This window comes from Pleurodeles waltl, chromosome 6 (genome assembly GCF_031143425.1).
Source record: "Pleurodeles waltl isolate 20211129_DDA chromosome 6, aPleWal1.hap1.20221129, whole genome shotgun sequence".
NCBI lineage: Eukaryota > Metazoa > Chordata > Amphibia > Caudata > Salamandridae > Pleurodeles > Pleurodeles waltl.
The window spans coordinates 1191003964-1191019248 of record NC_090445.1 but is presented as its reverse complement, the minus strand read 5'-3'; the positions used below and the strand labels follow the sequence as shown (position 1 = coordinate 1191019248).

The 15285-nt window shown below is 46.7% G+C and overlaps 1 protein-coding gene across 2 annotated transcripts in view; it reads left to right on the top strand.

Annotated features, from left to right (window-relative positions):
• Positions 1–15285, top strand: part of TM9SF3 (transmembrane 9 superfamily member 3) — a 343971-nt gene that overhangs the window by 110312 nt on the left and 218374 nt on the right. For both annotated transcript variants that reach the window (XM_069240441.1, XM_069240440.1), the window contains exon 3: positions 9586–9708. In XM_069240441.1, the coding sequence (XP_069096542.1) occupies positions 9586–9708 (123 nt within the window). The remainder of the gene's footprint in view (positions 1–9585; positions 9709–15285) is intronic.

Sequence of the window (15285 nt, the reverse complement as noted above, 5' to 3'; positions counted from 1 at the left end):
CGGTAGCCCTTCGGGGTAATTTCGATCCCCCGTCGGGGCCTGGTCGGCCCGACCGCGTGTAACATCGACACTGATGGAACGGACCCCGTTCCGATTCTGTCCTAAATGCCACAATAAATATCCATATACAGACCAACATTTGGTCTGTAACTTGTGCCTGTCGCCCGAGCACAAGGAAGAAACGTGTGAGGCCTGTCGTGCGTTTCGGTCCCGAAAAACGCTCCGTGACCGGCGAGCCAGAAGATTGCAGATGGCGTCCACGCCGACAGGACACCGAGAGTTCGAGGGACAAGGAGAAGAAGAGGAAGCCTTCTCCATCCATGAATCGGACTCGGAGGAATTCGACGTCAAAGAAACCGTGAGTAAGACGTCGAAGCAAGCACCACACAAGAAAACAGACAAGGCCCAGGGGACGCCACTGCCAATAGGCCATGGCTCAACCCATAAAGTAGGTGACCGTCCATCGGCACCGAAAAAGGCCGAACTGGTGCCGAGATCGTCCGACTCGTGTCGAGAGACAGGCACGCAGCAATCTCTGGACCGAGAAAGTGTTGCCGAAAAAGATAGACGCTGAGACAGCGGAACCGAAGCTGCTCGACGCAGAGACAGCGGCACCGAGGAAGATCGACGCCGAGAAAGCTCGACGCCGAAAAAGAAAAAATTCTCCTCGGAGCCGAAAACAAGCAGAGACACACTTTCGGTGCCAAAACGACCAGCAACCGAACCAACTGCCAGCTCATATACAGAGGAACAATCACTGTCCTCTCAAATGCGCAAACACAGATTTGAAGAAGAGTTACAGACCACTGATGTAGACCACACACAAAAGCGGATCTTCATACAAAGTGGGACAGGCAAGATCAGCACTCTTCCCCCAATCAGGAGAAAAAGGCGACTCGAGTTCCAAACACAAGAACAAACACCACAAAAAATGGTGAAGAAGGTAACTCCGCCACCCTCTCCTCCACCTGTAACTCACACATCACCGGCACAGACTCCGTCACATTCACCGGCTCATACCACCATGAGCCAAGACGACCAGGACGCTTGGGACCTATACGACGCCCCAGTATCAGACAATAGTCCTGAGTCGTACCCTACCAAGCCCTCACCACCTGAGGACAGCACAGCGTATGCACAGGTGGTAGCTAGGGCAGCAGAATTCCATAACGTGTCATTACACACAGAACCTGTCGAGGATGACTTCCTTTTCAACACCCTCTCCTCCTCCCATAGCTCCTACCAAAGCCTACCTATGCTTCCAGGAATGCTAAGGCACGCAAAGCAGATCTTCAAAGAACCTGTCAAAAGTAGAGCGATTACTCCAAGGGTGGAGAAAAAATATAAAGCACCGCCCACGGACCCTGTTTTTATCACCTCACAACTGCCACCAGATTCAGTCGTGGTAGGGGCAGCTCGCAAGAGAGCCAACTCGCACACATCAGGCGATGCACCACCTCCAGATAAAGAGAGCCGCAAGTTCGACGCAGCTGGGAAAAGGGTCGCAGTACAAGCTGCACACCAGTGGCGCATCACGAACTCTCAGGCGCTCCTAGCGCGATATGATAGAGCCCATTGGGACGAGATGCAGCATCTCATCGAGCATCTACCCAAAGAATTTCAAAAACGGGCAAAACAAGTGGTTGAGGAGGGACAAAACATCTCCAATAACCAAATACGCTCCTCTATGGACGCAGCAGACACAGCGGCAAGAACAATAAATACCACAGTAACCATAAGAAGGCACGCATGGTTGCGCACATCTGGCTTTAAACCGGAAATACAGCAAGCGGTGCTCAATATGCCGTTCAATGAACAACAATTGTTTGGACCCGAAGTGGACACGGCAATTGAGAAATTGAAAAAGGACACGGACACAGCCAAGGCCATGGGCGCACTCTATTCCCCGCAGGGCAGAGGCACTTTCGGCACCTTCCGCAAAACAACCTTCAGAGGGGGGTTTCGGGGTCAAGCCACACAAGCCAGCACCTCACAATCTACACCGTCTACCTACTAGGGACAGTACCAAAGGGGAGGCTTTCGGGGCCAGTATACAGGAGGACAATTCCCTAGAAACCGGGGAAAATTTCAAAGTACAAAAACCCCTGCAACCAAACAGTGACTCTCAAGTCACTCAACCCCTTCACACAACATCAGTGGGGGGAAGACTAAGTCAGTTTTACAAATCTTGGGAGGAGATGACAACAGACACTTGGGTCTTAGCAATTATCCGACATGGTTATTGCATAGAATTTCTCCAACTCCCTCCAAATGTCCCACCAAAAACACAGAATATGTCAAAACAGCATTTAGACCTTCTAGAACTAGAAGTTCAAGCATTACTGCTAAAGGACGCAATAGAATTGGTACCATGTACACAAATAAACACAGGAGTTTACTCACTGTACTTTCTAATACCAAAAAAGGACAAAACACTGAGACCAATCCTAGATCTCAGAACACTAAACACCTACATCAAATCAGAACACTTTCACATGGTCACGCTACAAGACGTTTTACCACTGCTAAAGCAACAAGACTACATGACAACCTTCGATCTAAAGGACGCATATTTCCATATACCGATACATCCCTCGCACAGGAAATACCTAAGGTTCGTATTCAAGGGAATACATTACCAATTCAAAGTGTTGCCGTTCGGTATCACAACCGCACCAAGAGTATTTACAAAATGCCTAGCAGTAGTAGCTGCACACATCAGAAGGCAGCATATACACGTATTCCCGTACCTAGACGATTGGCTAATCAAGACCAACTCCCTCACAAAGTGTTCACACCACACAGATTATGTCATACAAACCCTCTACAAACTCTGTTTCTCCATCAACTATACAAAATCTCACATTCTGCCGTGCAAAACACAGCAATACTTAGGAGCGACAATCAACACAACAAAGGGAATAGCCACTCCAAGTCCACAAAGGGTTCAAAATTTTCACAAGGTTATACAAGCCAGGTATCCAACACAAAAGATACAGGCAAAGACGGTATTAAAACTCCTAGGCATGATGTCCTCATGCATAGCCATTGTCCCAAACGCAAGACTGCACATGAGGCCCTTACAACAGTGCCTAGCATCACAGTGGTCACATGCACAGGGTCACCTTCTAGATCTGGTGTTGATAGACCGCCAAACCTACATCTCGCTTCTATGGTGGAACAGTATAAATTTAAACAAAGGGCGGCCTTTCCAAGACCCAGTGCCACAATACGTGATAACAACAGATGCTTCCATGACAGGGTGGGGAGCACACCTCAATCAACACAGCATCCAAGGACAATGGGACGTACATCAAACAAAGCTGCATATAAATCACCTCGAATTGTTAGCAGTATTCCTAGCGTTGAAAGCATTTCAACCCATCATAACCCACAAATACATTCTTGTCAAAACAGACAACATGACAACAATGTATTATCTAAACAAACAGGGGGGAACACACTCGACACAGCTGTGCCTCCTGGCACAAAAGATATGGCAATGGGCAATTCACAACCACATTCGCCTAATAGCACAATTTATTCAGGGGATCCAAAATCAACTAGCAGACAATCTCTCTCGAGATCACCAACAGGTCCACGAATGGGAGATTCACCCCCAAATTCTAAACACTTACTTCAAAATTTGGGGGACACGTCAAATAGACCTATTTGCAACAAAGGAGAACGCAAAATGCCAAAACTTCGCATCCAGGTACCCACACAGGCAGTCTCAAGGCAATGCTCTATGGATGAACTGGTCAGGGATATTTGCGTACGCTTTTCCCCCTCCCCCTCTCCCTCGCCTTCCATATCTAGTAAACAAATTGAGTCAAAACAAACTCATACTAATAGCACCAACATGGGCAAGACAACCTTGGTACACAACACTACTAGACCTGTCAGTAGTACCCCATGTCAGGTTGCCCAACAGACCAGATCTGTTCACACAACACAAACAACAGATCAGGCATCCAAACCCAGCATCGCTGAATCTAGCAATCTGGCTCCTGAGATCCTAGAATTCGGACATTTAAACCTCACCCAAGAATGTATGGAAGTCATAAAACAAGCTAGAAGACCATCCACTAGACACTGCTATGCAAGCAAATGGAAAAGATTTGTTTGCTACTGCCATAATAATCAAGTTAAACCATTACATGCATCTCCAAAGGATGTAGTGGGATACTTGCTACATTTACAAAAATCAAATCTAGCCTTCTCTTCCATAAAGATACACCTCGCAGCAATATCTGCATACCTGCAAATTACCCATTCAACTTCACTATTTAGGATACCTGTCATTAAAGCGTTTATGGAAGGCCTGAAAAGAATTATACCACCTAGAACACCACCTGTTCCTTCATGGAACCTCAACATCGTCTTAACAAGACTCATGGGCCCACCTTTTGAACCCATGCACTCTTGCGAAATGCAATTCTTAACGTGGAAGGTTGCATTTCTCATTGCCATCACATCTCTAAGAAGAGTAAGTGAAATTCAGGCGTTTACTATACAAGAACCTTTTATTCAAATACACAAAAATAAGGCAGTCCTAAGAACCAATCCAAAGTTTTTACCAAAAGTTATTTCACCGTTCCACTTAAATCAAACGGTAGAACTACCAGTGTTCTTCCCACAGCCAGACTCCGTAGCTGAAAGGGCACTACATACATTAGACATCAGAAGAGCACTAATGTACTACATTGACAGAACAAAAGAAATTAGGAAAACAAAACAACTGTTTATTGCATTTCAAAAACCTCATACAGGAAACCCAATATCAAAACAGGGTATAGCCAGATGGATAGTTAAGTGCATCCAAACCTGCTACCTTAAAGCAAAGAGAGAACTGCCCATTACACCAAGGGCACATTCAACCAGAAAGAAAGGCGCTACCATGGCCTTCCTAGGAAACATTCCAATGAACGAGATATGTAAGGCAGCCACATGGTCCACGCCTCACACATTTACTAAGCACTACTGGGTAGACGTGCTATCCGCACAACAAGCCACAGTAGGTCAAGCCGTACTAAGAACTTTATTTCAGACTACTTCCACTCCTACAGGCTGAGCCACCGCTTTTGGAGAGATAACTGCTTACTAGTCTATGCACAATATGTGTATCTGCAGCTACACATGCCACCGAACGGAAAATGTCACTTACCCAGTGTACATCTGTTCGTGGCATTAGTCGCTGCAGATTCACATGTGCCCACCCGCCTCCCCGGGAGCCTGTAGCCGTTTGGAAGTTATCTTCAACATTTGTACATTTTGTAAATATATTACTTAAACCTTAGTTGGTACATACTTATTCATTCCATTGCATGGGCACTATTACTAACATACACAACTCCTACCTCACCCTCTGCGGGGAAAACAATCTAACATGGAGTCGACGCCCATGCGCAATGTAACAAAGGAGGAGGAGTCCCTCGGTCTCGGGACTCGAAAAGACTTCTTCGAAGAAAAACAACTTGTAACACTCCGACCCAACACCAGACGGCGGACTATGCACAACATGTGAATCTGCAGCGACTAATGCCACGAACAGATGTACACTGGGTAAGTGACATTTTCCATATCATTCACGGACCTCTAAAATAGGTGGATAGGATGTATCATACAATGCCAAAGGAGGCAGATAAGTGTAAGTCCTCCCCCCTCCCCCCCCAGAGATGGCCATTCGGATAAACAATCTGTGTTGTGGGTATCTGAAAGATGAGTCACAGGAAGGAAGAGGTTTGGGGTCAATTCGATGTCATTCTCCATGCAGTGTCCCGTCTCCTGCCGCCAGTACTTTATTGCCTCCAGTTATTGATGGTGTGCTCGATGCACTCCTCAGGAGCTCTGAGAAGAATGGGAAGGCTGCCGCTATTTTTTCTTCTCGCTTCTCCTCAGCCGGAAGAATGCACCCCTTTCGAGAGGCCTTGTTTTTCTAACCTGACTAAGTTGCTTAAGCCAGGGACTTCCACCTCGGAACCCCTTTTACCATTCAATGAAACCCTCATGGATGTCCTACTTGGTCTAGACCCAGCACATGGGGCTCCTGTGAATAGGGCAATCACCTGCCACCACCGATCTGCACCGAACAACCCTAAATTCCTGTCCCAACACCCTACGCCTGAGAGCCTTGTCATCCATCTGCCCCTCAGGACCGGGAATCAAAATGACTGGATCAGCTTGGGAAGAAGATATTTTCTTCCTCCCGTCTGGCATTGCAGTCCGAGAACACCGCATGCCTCTTTGGCCGTTATACCCACTCCTTATGGAATATGGCTGTGCAGGTATAGCTGTAAGTTCCGGAGGAGGCCCAGGCCATCATTTCCCAAGTAGCTTCTGATGAGAGGGCCAAGTTCACGATACGTTGTGGACTGGACATGACTGTCTCTCTGGGCAGATCAGTTGCACCGATGGTGGCCTTATGATACACAGGTAGGTTTGGCAAATACTCTGAAGGGGCTACTCCCTCCCCTTTGAGACTACACCTCCACCTTATGACTGATTAGCAAAGGATCATTTGGCACTTCTCCTCGAGGAAGTCGCAGCTCTGTTGGCCAAGGGAGCCAGAGAGAGGGTCCCTGCGCCAGAAGTAGGTGGTGGTTGTTATTCCCACTACTTTCTAGTGCCCAAGAAGGAAAAGGGCCTTTGTCCTGTCCTAGACCTCGGGCCCTCAATCTCTTCCTCAGGATAGAGAAGTCCAGTATGCTCCTCCTGGCTCAAGTCCTGTATGCCTTGGACCCTGGAGACTGGTAGCATTGGATTGCAGGACGTGTACTTCCACATACCTGTCCTACTTGCCCATAGACGTGACTTGCGATTCGTGATAGGCCACAAGCACTTTCAATTTACTGTGCTCCCGTTTGGCCTTACTAGTGCCCATCGGGTGTTCACGAAAGTGATGGCTGTGGTCCGAGCTCATCTGCGCAGGTTAGGGGTTTCAGTCTTCTCCCTACCCCGACGACTGGCTGTTGAAAGCTAGCATGCCCCAGACTGTTGTCTCCAACCTTCAGTCTACGGCGAACTTTCTACACATTAATAGTGACCCTCAGCAAATGCTGAAGTCACACCGGACTCCTTTTCAGACACTGACCTTCATCAGAGCTGTCCCGAAAAGCGAGCCCAGGAAATTATGGTTATGATACCGATGTTTCAGCCTCTATCCTGGATTTTGGTACCACTGCTATGTGGTACAGCAACAAGCAGGGCAGAGTGGGGTTGTGGACCCTTTGTCAAGAGGCTCTGCGTCTCTGGACATAATGGAACATTAGGGCATATCCCTGGTGGTTCAGCATCTGGCGGGCTCTCTGAACACTAGAGCAGAAAAACTCAGCCATCTATGCACAGTCGATCCCGAATGGCGTCTGCATCCAGAGGTGGCGCAAAATCTCTTTTAGAAGTGGATAGAGCCTTGGTTGGATCTGTTGGTTTCTGCAGAGAACTCGCAATGTTGTCTGTTGAGCATTGGAGTTTCGAAGGTGACACTCGCTTGGCAACTCTTTTTAAAAATTTTTTTTTAAACTCTAGGCTCCTTTACGCCTTCCCGCCAATGCCACTTCTGCCCACAGTACATAAGTAATGTTTGTGGTTACGGTCCAGTTGGCTCCGCTGATGGTGTTTTTGGGTGTCTTGGAAGCTATTGTGCGCACAAGAATGGAGCGCACCTTTTTGGGTGCAGCCCTAATGGTGGCAAGGGTAGACATTGCAGCAGGCTGAAAAATGGCTATTCCTGACCCTCTAGCAATTGAGAAAGGGGGTGGATTGGTGTGTGCTACAAGAGAATCCAGTTTATGAAGCAACCAAAATTGAACATGTTGACCTTTTCTCAAATGCTCAGTATAGTTTGTGGCTCACTGATTCTCCAAGACCTGGCCCCAGAGACACGGATGGTATTCTTGGCCTGGCGAGCAGCCTTGCAGCACACTCGCTGGATGGCTATCCTGACCGAACAGACTCTCCTGTGGAGGGGTACCTGGCTGCGAGAAACGGCAGCCCTCCAAGGCTTCACAAAATGGGATCAGCTGTGTATATCACAATTGGGTGATGTCTGACGTCTGACAGGACTCGCACATGTTTTCCTTTCAGGAGCTGAAGGCGCAAACCACCACCTTTCACATGTGCAATTTTATAAATATCTCCAGCTTCTCCACGCTCTCTAGGCACATACTACTGACCCTACTCCACTACTGGAACATAGCGGAAACATGCCAAGGTGTGGGGGAAATGGTTGGACAACATATTGTAAAACTCAGAGTGATGAACCCTTTCCGCCGTCACTATCACATGTAAATGATTATTCTGGATTCTGGACATGGTTGTTGGAATCTTACTATGGTTTACCCGAATGTTGATGCTCAATAACTGTCTTGAGTTAGGTGTGTCATTGTTATTGTTCTGTGTACTTGCTCTAAGATTATTAAAAACTGTTTATCCAAAAGAAAAATAAATAAAATAAGCTGGTACATTCCATTGGCCCATGCTTTCTTAGTGGCACATGTAAGTGCATGGGGAAAGAAGTGACCACCAGCAGTGCCATGCTACCTATGCATTGGTGCAATCACTGTGCTTTTTTATTCCTTTTCTGTTTTCTTTTCAATGCTGTACAGAATCACCAGAAAGTATGGCAAAGCCAATAGGTCAAAAAGGCAAGTCATGTTTGCTTTGCCAGTGTTTGTTTTATATTTTTTTAGGGGGCATAGCTGACTGAGATCTTGGTAAGCAAGTAAATTCTTGAATGTTAGTACCTTTAAGTGAAAACTATGGTTGATCATGGTTAATGACTAAGTAGCAGCCCCCCCCCCCACCCCTGTGATGTGACGTATGTCAGTCTACAAGCAAAGTTCCGATTTGACTGAGAAGAGCATGGGACTATGTATCTGCTGTTAGTGCATTTTAATACATCTTTGAAAGTAAATAGCTGGCTGTCAGTCCAATTACTATAGGGTTTTGTGGATGCAAACCTGACATGAACAACATTAGTGTCCTGCTAATAGGCACGTTTGGGTGGTTTCTTCTCATTGTTGGGCTCTAGGTCAGAAATTGTGAACATGTCACATGACCAATTTGAGTGATGGTTGTAGCCTATAAATGCTGTTGATAGAGGGAGTCCCGTCTTAAGAGTTATCCATTGGCATCAATAGTGGCAGTAATGATGCTCAAAGCTTCAGCAGCATATTTATTTCTGTTGAGAGGAGCAACTCTTCCACATCTGGCCCCCCCCCCTCCAAACTCCGTTCAAAATTTTAGAAAATGCCATACTTGTGGCTCTCAAAGGAAACTGAACATTGATTCATAGCCACTGTGGAACAATTTGGAGCCAGCGTACATCATTTGCCCCTCCATGTCATAGACTCAAAAATTGTCATACTGTATTTTTTTTATCAATGTTGGTAATGGTCTCTAAATAAATCTTACAATTCAAATATTTTTCAACTAGTATAGTTGTTCATTGCAAACCTTGTTAATTTAAATGTATGTTGTCAACTATTGTTGTTTCTTGTGTGTACTTTAATCGTATTAGAATTTAATTTAACATTAAAAATGTACAGCTTATTTTATTTATTTTTTTGCTTTTGTTTTACTCAGATGATGTCATGCAGACGACCTACTGTGAAATAGAATTGGACAAAGCTTACAAAGATGCATTTGTGTATGCAATTAAGAACCATTATTGGTACCAGATGTACATAGATGATTTACCAATCTGGGGTAAGTCATGCAGTGTGGTTTATTATGCCCAAGTGGGCTTGCTTGTATAGCCACAACTTTACAGATTCAAATATTTTGTCCATATAAACATTTGGCTGTGAATGATTGTGGAAACAGGTGGTGAGGCCATTCAATTGAAGACTCTTTGATCTCTCATGCACGAATATAGCAGGGGTTTCATTATTTGGCAACAAATTTAGCAATTTGTATAGTATGTGTTAGAAATGGGGTCTTTGGTTTGCAGTCAGGTTACCCCCTGTCCAAGCAAGGACCCTCACTCTAGTCGGGGTAAGTCACACACAATCCAAATTATCCTGTGCCCACCCTTTGGTAGCTTGGCACTGAGCAGTCAGGCTTAACTTAGAAGGCCATGTGTGAAGTATTTGTGCAATAAATCATGCAATAACACAGTAGAACACCACAAAAATACTCCACACAGTGTTTAGAAAAATATATAATCTTTATCTGGATAAATGCAGGTCAAAACGATTAAGATGCAATAAGTATATGTTGAAAATATCACTGTAGAAATAATATAAAGTGTCTTTAGCCTATTAAAAGAAATAAATGTCTCTTGAAAGCACAAAGTACCTGGTTTGTGTTCAAAATCTCCGCAAGGAACCGCAGAGGAGGAGATGCGTGGAAAACTGGGAGGTGTGCATCGAGTTCTCAGGCCGCACACAGCAATGCGTCATTTATTTTTCACGTACGGAAGGCTTTGCATCAATTTCCGGCGCTCGGTCTTGGATCCTCTTCGGGTTGCAGGGTTTTTGGACGCCCTGGGGACGGTGCGTTGAATTCCGGCGCTGACAGGATGAAGTCACAGGGGCTGCATCGATCCGGTGGGCGTTGCATGGAAATTTCTACTGCACAGCAGGTGCTGCGCCAATTCCTCTCCAGAAGTCAGGCTGCGTCGTTCCAGCTCGGCTGTGCGTCTAATTTCCGATCGCTATGCTGGCGCTGTGTCGATCTTCTCGTTGCAAAGTCGGGCTGTGTTGTTCCGGTTTGGTGAATTTTTCACCGCAATGCAGGCTGTGCCTCGTTTCTGGCAGGCTGTGCATCGATTTCCGCCGCACAGGGAGTTCTCATTGCAGGAATGAAGTCTTTTTGGTCCTGAGACTTCAGGGAACAGGAGGCAGGCTCTATCCAAGCACTTGGAGAGCACTTCTTTAGCACAGCCAAAGAGCAGCAAGGCAGCAGGGCAACAGCAAGGCAGTCAGCTGGGTCCGTTGGGCGGCCAGGCAGTTCTTCTTGGCAGGTTGCAGGTTCTGGTTCAGGTACTTTCTCCAGGAAGTGTCTGTGACAAGAGTGTCTTCTCAAGAAGTGTCAGAGTTGGTAGGGTCAGAGACCCTGCTTTAATACCCAAATGTGCCTTTGAAGTGGGGAGGACTTCAAAGAGGGGCTTAGAAGTGTACAAGGTTCAATCGTGTCTGCCAGGGTCCCAGTAGGGGGTGTGGCAGTCCTTTGTGTGAGGGCAGGCTACTGTCCTTTGACATGTCAGGCTCTCCACCCTCCCAGCCCAGGAAGACCCATTCAGTATGCAATTGTGACTGAGCATCCTGTGTTTGGGGTTGTCTGAGTGAATGCACAGGGGAGCTGTCAACTAAACCTAGCCAGACGTGGATTGGAAGGCACAGAAGGATTTAAGTGTAGAGAAATGCTCACTTTCTAAAAGTAGCATTTCTAAAAAAGTAATATAAAATCCAGCTTCACCATTAAGTAGGATTTTTATATCACCATTCTGGCCATACTAAATATAAACACAGGTTCGATGGCATCTGTCGCTGTAGATACGCATGTTTTGCATAGCTCGCCATCTGGTGTTGGGCCGGAGTGTTACAAGTTGTTTTTCTTCGAAGAAGTCTTTCGAGTCACGGGACCGAGTGACTCCTCCTTTTGTCTCCATTGCGCATGGGCGTCGACTCCATCTTCGATTGTTTTTTTTCCGCCATCGGGTTCGGACGTGTTCCTGTCGCTCCGAGTTTCGGAACGGAAAGATAGCTAATTTCGGAAGATTTTCGTCGGTATTGTTGCTTTCGGGATCGGCGTAGTTAGATTCAACACCGCGTCGAAAGATCGAAGAGCTCCGGTGCCCTTCGGGGTAGTTTTTCGATCCCCCGTCGGGGCCTGGTCGGCCCGACCGCGTGCAGAAGAACGCCGATGGAACGGACCCCGTTCCGCTTCTGTCCCAAATGCCACAATAAATACCCCTATACAGACCAACACTTGGTCTGTAACCTGTGCCTGTCACCTGAGCACAGTGAAGACACCTGCGAGGCCTGTCGTGCGTTCCGGTCCCGAAAAACACTCCGAGACCGTCGAGCCAGAAGACTTCAGATGGCGTCCGCGCTGACAGCCCACCGAGAGTTCGAGGAACAAGAAGAGGAAGGAACCTTTTCGATCCACGAATCGGACTCCGAAGGATTCGACGATACACAAACTGTGAGTAAGACGTCGAAAACCACTCAGAAGAAGATTTACAAGGCCCAGGGGACGCCACTGCCACCAGGCCATGGCTCGACCCATAAATTCGGTGACCGACCGTCGGCACCGAAAAAGGCCCAAACAGTGCCGAGATCGTCCGACTCCGGTCGAGACACCGGCACGCAGCCTTCTCGGGACCGAGAAAGTGCTGGAGACAAGCATCGACACCGAGATACCGGTGTAGACACGGCTCGACGCCGAGACAGCGGCACCGACGAAGATCGACGCCGAGAGGTTTCAGCCCCGAAAAAGAAAAAAGTCACCTCGGAGCCGAAAAAAGATGCAGACAGGGTTTCGGTGCCAAAACAAACTGCAACCGACCCAGTTTCAGGCTCTTATACAGAAGAGCAATCACTAACCTCCCAAATGCGAAAGTATAGGTTTGAGGAAGAGCTACAATCAACGGATGTAGACCATACGCAAAAGCGTATTTTCATACAGGAGGGGACAGGAAAAATAAGCACCCTTTCCCCTATTAGAAGAAAGAGAAGATTGGAGTTCCAAACTGAACAAACACCACAAACAAAGGTGGTGAAAAAGGTTACTCCACCACCCTCTCCTCCACCTGTAATTAACGTCTCACCAGCACAAACTCCATCACATTCCCCAGCTCACACCACCATGAGCCAGGGTGACCAAGATCAGGACGCATGGGACTTATACGACGCCCCAGTGTCAGATAACAGCCCGGAGGCATACCCTACGAAGCCATCTCCACCAGAGGACAGCACTGCGTATTCTCAAGTGGTGGCTAGAGCAGCACAATTTCACAATGTAAGCCTCCACTCAGAACAGGTCGAGGATGACTTTTTATTCAACACCCTCTCCTCCACCCACAGCTCCTACCAGAGCCTGCCTATGCTCCCTGGTATGCTCCGGCACGCAAAAGAAATCTTTAAGGAGCCGGTCCAAAGTAGGGCAATCACACCAAGAGTGGAAAAAAAGTATAAGGCGCCTCCTACAGACCTGGTTTTCATCACTACACAGCTGCCACCAGACTCTGTCGTTGTAGGAGCAGCTAGGAAAAGGGCCAACTCCCACACATCTGGAGATGCACCACCCCCAGATAAAGAAAGCCGCAAGTTCGATGCAGCTGGTAAGAGAGTCGCAGCACAAGCTGCAAACCAGTGGCGCATCGCTAATTCTCAGGCACTACTTGCGCGCTATGACAGAGCCCATTGGGATGAGATGCAACATCTCATTGAACATCTGCCCAAGGACCTACAAAAGAGGGCAAAACAAGTGGTTGAGGAGGGACAGAACATTTCAAACAACCAAATACGCTCCTCCATGGACGCTGCAGATACAGCTGCACGGACAATTAATACATCTGTAACTATCAGAAGGCATGCATGGCTACGAACGTCTGGATTTAAACCAGAGATTCAGCAAGCAGTTCTCAATATGCCTTTTAACGAAAAAGAACTGTTCGGTCCAGAAGTGGACACAGCGATTGAGAAACTCAAAAAGGACACGGACACTGCTAAAGCCATGGGCGCACTCTACTCCCCGCAGAGCAGAGGGAATTACAGCACATTCCGTAAAACACCCTTTAGAGGGGGGTTTCGGGGTCAGGGCACACAAGCCAGCACCTCACAGGCAACACCGTCCAGTTACCAGGGACAGTACAGAGGAGGTTTTCGGGGACAATGTAGAGGAGGGCAATTCCCTAGGAATAGGGGAAAATTTCAAAACCCCAAAACCCCTACTACTAAGCAGTGACTCACATGTCACTCACCCCCTCCACACAACACCAGTGGGGGGAAGAATAGGTCATTATTACAAAGCATGGGAGGAAATCACTACAGACACTTGGGTTCTAGCAATTATCCAACATGGTTATTGCATAGAATTTCTACAATTCCCTCCAAACATACCACCAAAAGCACAAAATTTGACAAAACATCATTCCAATCTCCTGGAGATAGAAGTGCAGGCACTATTGCAGAAGAATGCAATCGAATTAGTACCAAACACACAAATAAACACAGGAGTTTACTCACTGTACTTTCTGATCCCAAAGAAGGACAAAACGCTGAGACCAATCCTAGACCTCAGAATAGTAAACACATTCATCAAATCAGACCACTTTAACATGGTCACACTACAAGAAGTGTTACCATTGCTAAAACTACACGACTACATGACCACTTTAGACCTCAAAGACGCGTATTTCCATATACCAATACACCCATCGCACAGGAAATACCTAAGGTTTGTATTCAAAGGAATACATTACCAATTCAAGGTATTGCCTTTCGGATTAACAACCGCACCAAGAGTCTTTACCAAATGTCTAGCAGTAGTCGCTGCACACATCAGAAGGCAGCAAATACATGTGTTCCCATATCTAGATGACTGGCTAATCAAGGCCCATTCGTTAATAGAGTGCTCAAACCACACAAATCAGATCATACAAACCCTCTTCAAACTAGGGTTCACCGTCAACTTCACGAAATCCAACATTCTGCCGTGCAAGGTACAACAATACCTAGGAGCCATAATAGACTCAACAAAAGGAGTAGCCACTCCAAGTCCCCAAAGAATTCAAAATTTCAACAACATCATACAACGCATGTATCCAACACAAAAGATACAAGCAAAGATGATATTACAACTCCTAGGCATGATGTCTTCATGCATAGCCATTGTCCCAAACGCAAGACTGCACATGAGGCCCTTACAACAGTGCCTAGCATCACAGTGGTCACAAGCACAGGGTCATCTTCTAGATCTGGTGTTAATAGACCGCCAAACTTACCTCTCGCTTCTATGGTGGAACAACATAAATTTAAACAAAGGGCGGCCTTTCCAAGACCCAGTGCCACAATACGTAATAACAGATGCTTCCATGACAGGGTGGGGAGCACACCTCGATCAACACAGCATACAAGGACAATGGAACGTACATCAAACAAAACTGCATATAAATCACCTAGAACTGCTAGCAGTTTTTCAAGCACTAAAAGCTTTCCAACCAATAATAGTTCACAAATACATTCTCGTCAAAACAGACAACATGACAACAATGTATTATCTAAACAAACAAGGGGGGACACACTCCACGCAGTTAAGCCTGCTAGCACAAAAAAT